Source organism: the organism of the source record quoted next, unplaced genomic scaffold, assembly GCF_019419815.1.
Source record: "Pyrus x bretschneideri cultivar Hongxiangsu unplaced genomic scaffold, Pyrus_bretschneideri_v1 Contig265, whole genome shotgun sequence".
NCBI classification, from domain to species: domain Eukaryota; kingdom Viridiplantae; phylum Streptophyta; class Magnoliopsida; order Rosales; family Rosaceae; genus Pyrus; species Pyrus x bretschneideri.
Genome location: NW_025999574.1, coordinates 209552 through 222217, shown reverse-complemented (window position 1 = coordinate 222217; position 12666 = coordinate 209552). Strand labels below are relative to the sequence as shown.

Sequence of the window (12666 nt, the reverse complement as noted above, 5' to 3'; positions counted from 1 at the left end):
ATATCATTAACCCGTGTCTGAAAATAATAGCCATATATACGCACACATGTATTCATGCATTAGGAAGAACACATATGCATGTTAAGGATAATCAAGGAATCTATCTCGTTTTCATGCATCCAAATTTGTATGAAAGTAATTGGCTGGGAGTGGTGATGTGGGGCTTGACAGGAGTAACGCATGCATATGCATTATAGGTTGGGGTTGGAACATATATATATATAAGGAGGTTCATAATGTGGGTGATAACTTACAATTATATATTGACTCATAGATACGTTTCATATATTCTAGGCCTCAAAACATTTGGCTACGTGGGTAAATAAATTGGCAATATAGAGAGCAGTTTAACTGTTTATAAGCACATGCAATATAAGTTATTGTCTTTTTTAATATGAAATTCATACTTTCAATATGCATCATTACGTGTGGTGAATTTCAAACTTAATACTTGGACAATAAAAATTGAATGTCATGAAGCACATGTGGTCGTTGAGTTTCACATATGGGACAACTTGCTCTTATACCATGAAAAAAGTTGAGATTTTACCATAAAACAATTAGCTATATGAGAAGTAACTCAACTATTTATAGACAAGTACAAAGTCCTTTCTTTTTCCGATAATAGATTCATAATCTCAAAAGAAGTATATATATTTATTCAATATGCATGTAAGGTTATATATATATATATATGTTTTTATTATACGTAGTTATCTATGATGACATGCTGAGTGCATAGGTGAGTCAAGAGGAACCCGTGACCATTCTCTTTTTCTTATGTCTGATAATCACATAAAGTGGTTGTTGTTTTGTTGCTTTTGTACATTCATATCTTGAAAATTACAGTATATAATCTGATAATAATAATTTCTAAACCAAAATCTAATAATAATTGAGTTATCACAAGCGACTCTTGTATCTCAGTTTGATTAGTATTAACTTTTGCAATCGAGTTAAGTTCAAATCCGTTCGTATAAATATTTTGTAGTCATATTTTCTGATCCCACAATCAGTTTGAGAATTTCATCTCTCATATGATCTTCTAACACTAGAGTATTGGTTTCTATAGATCCTCCTCCTTTCATTTTATTGCTATATCTGAGATTATTAATTGATTATGCTGCAGCTTCACGTCTTTGTTTGCAAGCACACTCTTATTCGGGTCATGTTATTCATTTTGTGCCATTTTCATGAATAAAATAGAGATGCTAGAGTCATCTTTTTATTCCCCATTAAAGTTACTTTTATGAAATACATGATGTCTCTATTATTCCCATTGAAGGTACTTTCTCCATACTCTCTCTAGCCGCATCTCCCCTTTCCCTTTCAGTTAAATATAGCCCACAACATGTTCATTCACTGTGCTAAGAAATCTAATCGGGAATTCTCTGCCACAAACTAGTTCACCAATATAATCACGCAATCAGGTTCTTCAAAAAACAATGGTTTTAATCTCGACATTTTATTCAACCATGATTGCATGAACCTTCATCATAATGCATGATCCAACTTTACGTTTTACGAACTTTAAAATCTACATAAATTGTCTATGCATTATACTTATAACACTGCGATTATGTGAATTGATATTGTTGATTGAAATTGCATTAAACTTTTTTTAAAAATTAGGGTTTTCGAAAAACCCACCCATCGAGCAATCGCGTGAAGCTGCGCCCCTGAGCAAGCTAAGACCACAAAGTTGATTAGGCTCCAAAACCAGAACCAAAGACACGATGCCGTTTTGGCAGTGTTGCAACCATCACTGTGGATCTCACCTCAAGCTGACCTAAAACACCGTGACTCACTAGTTTTTGGTGATGTTGGGCCACCTCTGATGACTTGCAGTCATCGCCGATGAAGACTTGATCGAGATTCTTTAGAATCTCAATGGAACTCGAAACCCCAATTTCAAATCCTTAGGTTCTTGGTTTGTGGACGTCAAGATACCTTTTCGTTGTCCCACACTCGAGGTTCTCCATTGAACCCCAACTTGCATCGAAGGTCCCTGACCCAGAACATGGCCTCTAGAAGCGGCATTGTTGGTTCCCCTCTTTGGTGACTTCACCCCAGCAACGTTGGGATGTTCTCTGGCCCAATCCCAAGCCTAGATGGGCTTGGTTTCCTTTTAGTTTGAACACCAGCCTTTTAGGCTTTGGTGTTTCTCCCCTCGACTTGCAGTGAAAGAAATTCTTTCTATGGGCTCGCCCACTACTTCCCCTTTGCTCGGGCTGTGAATACCAGCCCATGGCTATGGTGTTCCCATGCTCCACGATGTAGCAGATCGCCCCCATCCCTGTGGGATTTTTCTGCCTTCTGCCCCGCATGGGCCTGCTCTATAACCCAAAACCGCCGAAGGCCCTGCAACCTCTTCTTGCCCCACATAGCGCGAGTTAAACCCATCCCAATTTTTAGGCTTGGGCTTTTCGGTTCAAATAGTTTTTAGCCCATATGGGCTTTGGTTCAATTTTCGAACCACTAATTTCAACGCTCGATTTTTCAGGCATTATTGGGTTTTAATATTTTTTGCCCATCACTGCTTATTGGTCGAAGCTCAATAACAAACAATTGTCAACTCATAAAATTATTATCGTAAGCCCTGAAGAACTACATGCATTTATCTGTTACATATTTTTCTATATATATTGTGTTTGTAGGAACACATGAGCCTGAAGTTCATATAGTTTCGAAGTCGAAGTTTCAAATAATAAGCTTTGAAAGCCCTAAGTTTTTCATGAAAATTTAAACCAATACATGCCTAATAGAACCCGAATGTTTTACTTCTATGTGGATGGATTGATAATTTTGTCTCCATTGTACTAACCACAATCTTGTCCATTTATTTTGTGTTAGGGATATGTTGAATTTGAACAAACTCAACTTTACCGTTTTAGAGGTCTTTGGAAGAAACTACCTAAAATGGGTCCAAGATGTGAAGCTCCACCTCATTGCTAAGAGCCCTAGAGCAACCATAAAAGTTGAGACTGATATCGCGGTTGGCGAAGTTGACAAAGTCATCGCCATGATCTTCACACAAAGACACATGCACGATGCATTGCAAACCGAGTACCTCATCGAGGAAGATCCATAAGCTTTATGGGTTTCTTGGCGGATCGTTTCGATCACTAAAGAGAATATTGTTGTCTAAAACAAGACACGACTAGCAGCATTTGCACTTCCATGTCTTTAAGTCTGTGAATGAATACAATTATGAAGTTTGTCGAATCCAATCACTTCTTAAGTTCTGTAACGAAGACTTGACCCAACAAGTTCTCCTGGAAAGACATATTCGGCCTTCTCTATGATCAATATTGTCTTGCAGTAACAATATAGGGCTCAAAAGTTCACCAAGTTTTCTGATTTAATCTCAGTTTTACTTTTTGTTGAAAAACAGACTCTACTGTTGATGAAGAATCATCAAGCTTGACCTACTGGCTCGATTGCTGTGCCTGAAACACATATTAATGAAAATTGACGGTTGAACCGTCATTCTAGGCGCGGTAGAAGCCGTCCCACCAAGGTCAACAGGGTGCATGCCCATCCAAGGGAGGAAATAGAGCCCCGAAGTGTTCAACCTCTGTCCAAAGGCGTCAAACTTCAAGAATAAGGGCAGAACAGCCAACACCATGGTTGTGGACATGTCCTACCGCCGTGGTGCGAAGGACCATTGGTTTTGTTTTTTTCGAGCTCTTTCTAAGATTGTAGTTGAGTATCATTCTCATTGTAAGAAGTTTGAATCAAACTTTGCTCAAGTGAAGGAACTAGAGGACACAAAGATGGAGGTTTCTGACTTTCAAGAGGCATCTGGTCCAATGGAAGATTAGATTCTTAGACATGGGCCCATATACTGGCTGAATTTTACCCTTCCCAGGTTGAATTCCCTATGTGGCCGAACCTCTCTATGTTTTTTGGTTTCAGTTTTGAATAATTTCCTATGTTTGGATAATTTGTTGGTGTTTGTCTTAATTTTAGATATTAATGGATTATTTTCTTGCATAATTAATTCAATGACATTTTTGTTTTTAAACTTATGAATGCTAGTGACTAATTCAATTAATTTAATTCTATGTATGACTCGTGGGGAAGTTAGTTGTTTGACAAATAGGGCTACCACGCACACCACTTTGTGTGAACGCACCTATTTTACTAACTTCGTACCTAAGAATGCACCTCTAACAATCCTCTCAGGCACATCAACCTGATAGAAGGATACAAATAGGCTTGTATAGTGTTGTCAAATGACACTAAATTGGTCATTAAAGAGGCCCTTTATTCTCCAAGTTCCCGAAGAACGTTGTTGAGCTTTAAAGACATTCGAGATATGACCTAAGGCACCTTCGGTCAGGGCCCTTACGTATATGACTTTCCGAACTGTGATAAGCTATTGAGACAATATTTTGTAAATACGTAATTATCTTGAATATATTAACTATTTCTTTATTTTTCGATCTAAAGAGCTTTCTTCGCATGCTTGAGCACATCTTTCCTCTTTCAATAATTATCACGTTGAAACCTTTGTAGAAAACATAGTTGAATTTCTGTGCATCACTTCTATAAATATGCCTAAAATCGTATTCTAGAGAAGATGAAGCGTCTCCTGAGTGGCTTGTATACTACAACCATCTGCTCCATAGAGAACCACCATGTGGCCAGCCCTACATTAGAGATTGTACACCAAGTTTTGCTTTGGCATGACTATTTGGGATACCATTAACAAGTTGTGATGCACCGTATCTTCAAATCTTCTCACAAGCATCCGCCAAACAGGAGATTAGGCAAGTTCCAGCAGGACATCGCATACCAAACCTGCTCCATGACCAACACTTAAGTTCTGTAATAAAAGATATTTTACAGCTGCCATTTTCGTGCTTTCCTCCTAGCTCTCTCTGCTTCTTCCTTCACTTCTGCTGCATAATTGTCACTCTTGAATTCTAATTCAAATGAATGCTAAGGGAACTTTTTCAAAAGTGAGACTCCACTCTCTGCCACCTCAAAGTTATTGATAAACAAGATCTAAAATGGAAAACCACACATTACGTGATGAGAATCAACGAATAATTGTAAGAAAAAAATCGATGAATAAGATTTTGAAGACAAATGTAGGGAATGTAGCAGTGGTCTGACTTTCACATCCTTTTATACCTACCGTTTGTTCGTCCAAATCCAAAAATTTGCTAAATTAACATTAGAAGCTAACTTTAATTTGTTGACAAGTTTTGAATTCACTGGATGATGATGACTTCTCGTTCTCATCCAATCCGGTCATCGTCAACATCACCATCTCTCTTTCTCCACTGGATGCAGCCAGTCATTTACAATTAAGTTTTGTAAATATAACTTTTTGGGTCTTTGTTTTTAGCTTTGCTATGTAAAAGCCAAATCGTGTCGTATTAGATGACTATATACATCATAAAATGGGTCCGGAGGAATCCAAGAAAAAAGAAGAAAGGGCTAATTAAGGTTCCTCTGGATAGTAGAAGACACCAACAAATTTGAACGCGTGAAGAAGTGAAGAATTCTTGGAATTAGAGGGATTGTTATCTCATCTGGAAGAATGGAACTGTGCATTTAGGCATACAAGTGACATGACTGGCGCGCTTACTTTTGTCCTTTTCTTTCCAAGTCTCAAATGGGTTGAAAGAAACTAATGATGCCCGCCTTCGAGAAAGATCACTTTGACTCTTTGGATCCTGGGAGGTTGCAATGTATATACATACCCTTTAAAAGAAATTTTTTTTTTTTTTATCTTTCCACCTTTTAGTTTGAACGATAACAATCACATCCATGTATAGTAAAATTTCTATATAGTCATGTTGCAGGGTTGTCTTTGAGATTTCGGAAATCTTGTGCGAAATTTATAAAAGGGCTCATCCTTAAAGTAGTATAAAAAAAAGTAAAACAATGTATTGATGTTAGAAAACAATTACTTAAATCAAAATAAACTTTAGCACTCACTGATTGCAAGTTTACAAATGTCATTAATTATAAATAAAAAATTTTCGAACATAACCTTCATTAGATAATCAAAAGCAGTTCAATCTTAAACAATCAAACATGAAAAAAAACTTCAAAATTCTAACTTTAAAGTTCACTTGAATATATAACCTTATTATATAATAAAATTGGAAAACTATCGTTTTTTAGGGTGTTATTGTTGACAATCAGAATATCTCATTGTACTAGAAATTTTTATATTGAGTGACGCTAGGGATAGTAACATGTAAGTTGATGATTGAATTATTATTTAAGCATTGATAAACGTGATCATTTCCTATTAGTAACTCCGTTAGTTCACAAATTTAGTCTCCCTATCATTACCCTTTTATATTTAGAAAGGAAAAAAAAAAAACACTTATAAGGAATGCACAATGAGATTTTAAAGTACTAACACAAACAATGTTCTAAATATATAACATTATTACATGGGAATTGTTATTAACACTCCAAAAATCTCATTCTACACTCCTCACAAGTGTATTTTTCTTTCTAATTATAGAAAGTTTGGAGTGTCAAATTAGATTTTTGGAGTGCTAATAACAATTCCCTTTTACATAACATTACATGGCAAAAATTTTGGGGATCCCTTCAAATTTGGGGCCCTGTGCGAATGCACCTTTCGCTCCCCCCAACGCCCCCTTTGTCATGTTGGCACAAAGTTACTTAAATAAATTTAGTTAATTATCTTTAATAAAAGTTGTATGGATTCCAAGAACTAGTAACTAATGAAGTACGCCAATTTTTGAGATGTAACGTTGAAAAAGAGAGACACTTAATCTCTAAAGGCATACCAAAAGTTTCATGTCAAGAAGTAAAAATGATTGAGAAGTTAGAAACACCTTGACTTCAACAAGAAGGTGTTCATGTTGACGATACTCACAAGTTCAAAGATGTGACACTAATTCTAAACAATAAAGCATTGTCCCAAAAAAACTTTAGAAAAATATTGTAGTTCATCTAAATTTTTTATTTGTCACATGCATACTTTTGGACTAAATAACAATTATAACTAATAAAGACCAATTTTATTAAGATGTGATCAGAAAAAAATATAACTTATTATAATGTAGAGTTTATTCTTATATATAATTAACCCAAGTTGAGACTAGAACTTTTATGACTATAAGAAGGTTATTCCTTTTGAGTATCACTATAGAGAGATTTTGATGTATAATATCTTTACTCTACTAGAGCGTTTACAATATAAAGACCAACTTTGTTATAGTAATAACTATATCGTTCTGTGTTATAACTATAACTGTACTATTATTTTGTTGTCTTGGACTATAAACTTTGACTGTGATAGTGTAATGTTATCCATCTTGCAATGCTGACGATGTATGTTAATGTGAAGTTAGAGAGCCCAAAAATGAATAAAGATGATCGGTGATTCCACAACAATAATTTACGTATGCACAGTAACAAGACGAAGATGTTCATGATATAACAATCAATATTGGTAGTGTAACTCAGTCTATCAACTCAGAATTTATCTAATATATATGTTGGACAATAAACTTTGGCGGTTATAAGATAATCTTATGTTGGACAGTACATTCTGCCACCTCCTCATTTAATATTAAAGAAGTAAAGCCTAATGTGCAAGGTTTGTGGCATTTAACAATGTACTTTCTTATTTGTTAGAAAATATACAATCAAGTTTCCCTCAAACATTGCTTCTTGGGCTCTTGCATCACAAATTGTATCTTCAACAATTTAATAAATTGAATGTTTCGACCAAAAAAAAAAAAAAAAAAAAAACCTAGCTAACGAATTGTTGATTATTATCATTGTATACAGTACTGGAAGAAGCTGATCAAACCTAGCTAACGAATCAGCAAAAAGCACAGTGGTAAGAGGCCTATTATTCCAACCAGAATCCATAGGTATAAAGATTTGGTTACCAATTTGTTAATACAGGCTATCAAATATGAGGTAGGTGATGAGCTTAATTTGACAAAAATGAAGAGTTAGGATTATAATTTTCACCCACTTCCAATATCATATGCATCACCAAGCCGATCAACATTGACTTTGTCTTAATGCCACGAATTAATAATATACATAACCTAATACTATCATATATATAATAATAAATAATATACACGCGTGCGAGTCATTTTCTGGATGGACCAACCATTTGGCTCCCTACTCAGATAATTAATCTTACATTCTATTATATACGTATGAAGTCTTATTGTCCTCCTTAATTAGTCCTTACTGGAATTGTCCTCCTCAATTGGTCCTTACTGGAAAGGTGTAGCACTAGCTGCCCACTTGTTTAATTTCTTCCGGATCCATACCATTGACCTCGTATTTTCTCACCTCTTTGTTTATATATTTTTAACTTTATTTTTATGATTCTCTTTTCCTTTTGACGCTTTAGATATTTCAGAATCTCAGCTACACATATAGGATATTGACTTCACCTGCATAGACGGAAACACCAAGTCAGAAGGTTTATCATCATGATGTAACATTACTTTTGGATTTAACATTATTTTCAGTTAGTCATTTATGAACTTACACGTTGATTAATATGCATACGAATATATAAGTACAGAAATATGTTTCTCGTGGTGAATTCTTCTGGTACTTGGTATAGAGTCAAATTGCATGTGGTCTTTAACTTAAGTAACTGCAAGTCATGAGCTCACTACGTACAAATATATATATTATTGTAGAAATTAAATATATTGAATCGCCATGCTATGGGAGTTACCACGCTGTCATCTACTATTTCAGTTTACTACCTTAAAGTTTCTTGGTTTTCAACATTTTGTACATGAAGTTTTTTCTAGTCCTAGTCTGGTACCTAAAGTCATAATTCTGGGACACTTTCATACATCTGTTAAGTTTTCCATCAGAACCTCCATTAACTGACGATGTCGTGCCCACATGGACACTGACTGGGCGCCACATGTCAATATAGGCCCACGTGGGTATTAAAAAATAAAAAATAAAAAAAAGTTTCTATTCCTCGATCCCTCCCACTCCTCCCTCTTCACCTCCCCGACCCACCTCCTCCCTCTCCACCACCACCCTCGTCACCCTTTCCTTTCTCTCTCCCTAGATCAACCTTCACCCACCCTAACCTAAACTATTCCACCCCTGTCGCCTTCATCACCCCCATCGCCCAAACCCTAAACCTCGAAATCCAAACCCTCCAATCTAAATCCAGACCTTCTAAATCTAAATTGATGGCGCTGCTAAGTTCGCCACCAACGAAGAGATCAACGCCTCGATCAGAGGCCTTGGCCATGGCGGGGATTGTCACAGCCTGCTTGATTCTTTGATGAGTTGCGGGTCGGACATTCGGGCGATGCCACCTTGGGCGCGAATGTCAGCGGGAACAAGCTTTAGGGCCATGATGGCGCATGCGCCGGCCTTCTCCATGACCTAGGTTTGCTGGTCATTGACGATGTCCATAATCACATTGCTGTGAAACATTTGGGCGAGATCCACTTTGACGGAGAATGATAACTTCTTGCTCTTAGCAATTGCGTTGTTTCCGTACATCGCAACCACTCCTAAACCCGCCATTTCTAGAGAGAGAAAAATGAAAGTTCTAAAGAGAGAGAGAGAGAGAGAGAGAGAGAGAGAGAGAGAGAGAGAGAGAGAGAGATTGAAGGTGTGAGGAAATAGGGTGATGACTGGCGACAGTTTTGGGAGGGGAAAAGATTGGGGTGGTTTATATAGGGTGGCATTTGTATGGTTCTAAGAAAAAAGGTTGGGTGAAGGTTGATATGGGGAGAAAGAATGGAAGGGGGTGAAGAGGGTAGAGGAGAAGGAGAAGGCAGGTCAGGGATGTGAAGAGGGAGGAATGGAATCTGGAAGAGAAGAGGGAGGGGAAAAGAAAAGTTTTTATTTTTATTTTTATTATTTTATTTATTTATTGAATTCTTTATTTAATTTTTAATACCCCCATGGGCCCATATTGACATGTGGTGCCTAGTCATTGTCCACTTGGGTGCCACGTCATTAGTTAACAGATGTTCTAACGAAAAATTTAATTGATGTATGAAAGTGTCATAGAATTATGATTTTAGGTATCAAATGGGACGAAAAAAAATCATGTATGAAATGTTGAAAACCAAGAAACTTCAGGGTAGTAAACTGAGATTAACCTAAATATCTTCTATATGTAAATGTTCATGGCAATTGTAATGTATTATTATTAGTATGTATATTGTGTTGTTGCTTATTCTAATCTATAAGAAGAGAGAGTGGGGGCATGGCAGAGAGAAAGTAGAGAAAGATGTGTTTGTAGGGTTGTGTAGAGGATGTGTTATTCCTTTTACGTAGTACTTTTATTTATAGTAATAAGGGAAGGAAGAATCATTCTCCTCCAAGGAATACAAGTCCTAAGATTTACACAATCATACTTACATGCAATGTTTATAACACTCCTATTTGAATGTGTAAATACTTAAGTAGATTCAACATCATGTAGAGTTGAGGAAGTTGACTCATTGACACTGATTCTGGGAACATGATAGTCTCAAAGTAAAGTATGAACTTGCATATGGAACTAAGTCTCACAACAAACCCAATGGCTATGGTAAAACCCAAGTAGGGACAAAAACCCATAGTCTAAGGAAAAATGCGTGAGAGAATGCAAAGTCAAATGAAACATATATGTGATGTTATCAGGGATATGATTAACCCAAGGTGGATGCCTCATCAAAACCTTGTTAGGTAGCAAAAACCTAAAGGAAAAAATGCTCCTAAACGTAGGGAAAAAAAGCACATTAAGATCAATCAAGTATACTTCAGGATACTCCCCTTGAGTTTGACATATTTTCAAAGAGAACTAACAATGTTACAACTTAGAAAGTTTACGCATACCTATTCCTTAAACAAGCTTCTGAAATGTCACCTTTTGTAGTGATTTGGTGAAAAGATCGACCAGATTGTCTTGTGAGAGGATTTGCGTGACTTCAATCTTCTGATGCTCTTGCTGTTGATCTTAGAAGTTGAACTTTGGTGCAATGTGCTTAGTGTTGTCTCTTTTGATGTAACCTTTCTTAAGAAGTTCGATGCATGCTGCATTATCTTTATAGATCGTCAGCGGGACGTCAATGACGGGGTAAAGATCGCATGAGTTTTGAATATGGCCCATAACCGCTTTCAGCTAGAAACATTCTTGAGTAGCTTTGTGTAAGGTGAGAATTTCAGCATTATTAGACGAAGTGGCAACTAGGGTCTATTTAGTTAACCTTTAAGATATTATAGTGCCTCCAATAGTAAAGACATAACCCGTTTAAGAGCGCGCCTTGTGTAGATCAGATAAATATCATGCGTTGGCATAACCAACGAGACAAGAATCGACTCGAGATAAGGGGATGCAGCATTACTCAAGGATTCGTAGGGATAGAACAGTCCCAGATCCGTAGTACCATTAAGGTAACAGAAGATGTCTTTAACACCAGTTCAGTGTTTGGGCATCGGTGCATTACTGTATCTTGCCAAAAGATTAACAGCGAAGGAGATGTCGGGTCTAATGTATTGAGCTAAGTATAATAAAGTGCCTATCGTACTTAAATAAGGAGCTTCGAGTTCCAAAATCTCTTCATCATCTTCCTTTGGACGAAAAGGATCTCGTTTTGCATCTAGCGATCATACGACTATAGGAGTACTCGAATGCTTCATTTATCCTCGTTAAAGCGGTGCAACACCTTTTGGGTGTAGTTCAATTGATGTGCTAAGATTCCATCCGAATGGTGCTTTATCTCGAGACTGAGACAGTATGAAGTCTTTCTGAGATCTTTCATCTTAAATTTCAACTTTAGGTGCGAGACAGTTCTCTTAAGCTTTTCAGGAGTTTCGATGAGGTTCATGTTGCTGACATAAACTGCAACTATCGCAAAACCGGATTGTGACTTCTTAATGAACATGCAAGGGTATAATTCGTTGTTCACATATCCCTGACTAGTCAAATACTCACTCAAACGGTTATACCACATTCTTTAGGATTGCTTTAAACCGTAGGGTGAATGCCTCAGTCGAATTGAATGCATGTTTTAAGGTTTGGAAAAATTTTATCCAGTCAATTTAACTCATTAGGGAACTTTCATACAAATTTCCGTATTAAGATCCCCATAGAGATACGCAGTTACTATTTCCATTAGCTGCATACTCAGTTTTTCGAAAACTACCAAACTAATAAGGTAATGAAAAGTAATCACATCCATAACGGCTAAATACGTTTCGTCATAGTCAATCTCGGGGTGTTATGAGAAGCCTTGCGTAACAAGACGAGCTTTGTAACCTACAATTTCGTTTTTCTCATTACGATTCCGAATGAAAACTCATTTGTAGCCAAAGGGCTTCACATGTAGAGGAGTAGGGGCTACAGGTCCAAACACCTTACATTTTGCAAACGAATTGAGCTCAACTTGGATTGCTTGTTTCTAATTTGACCAATCAGTTCTACGTTGATATTCATTAATGAAACGGGTTCAATCATTGGTCAACATGATCTCAGCAGCTACTGTATATGCTAATGCATCGTCGATAATCATTTTATTTCTACACCAAACATCATCCAAACTAGCATAATGACCCCAAAATCTCACAATTATCAGGAGCTAAATTCGTCTCTTCAAGGACACTTCCGTAATCAAGAATTTCCTCATGAGTTGGATAGAATGAGTAGGCGACATTTCC

At 36.7% G+C, this 12666-nt stretch overlaps 1 protein-coding gene across 1 annotated transcript; it reads right to left on the bottom strand.

The window, feature by feature from the left end:
- Nucleotides 1-9270: 9270 nt before the first annotated feature.
- LOC103933295 (probable pyridoxal 5'-phosphate synthase subunit PDX1) lies at nt 9271-9540 on the bottom strand. Its single transcript, XM_048587340.1, is given in 1 exon segment — nt 9271-9540. A coding segment is annotated over 1 exon segment (270 nt).
- Between the last annotated feature and the right edge of the window lie 3126 nt (nt 9541-12666).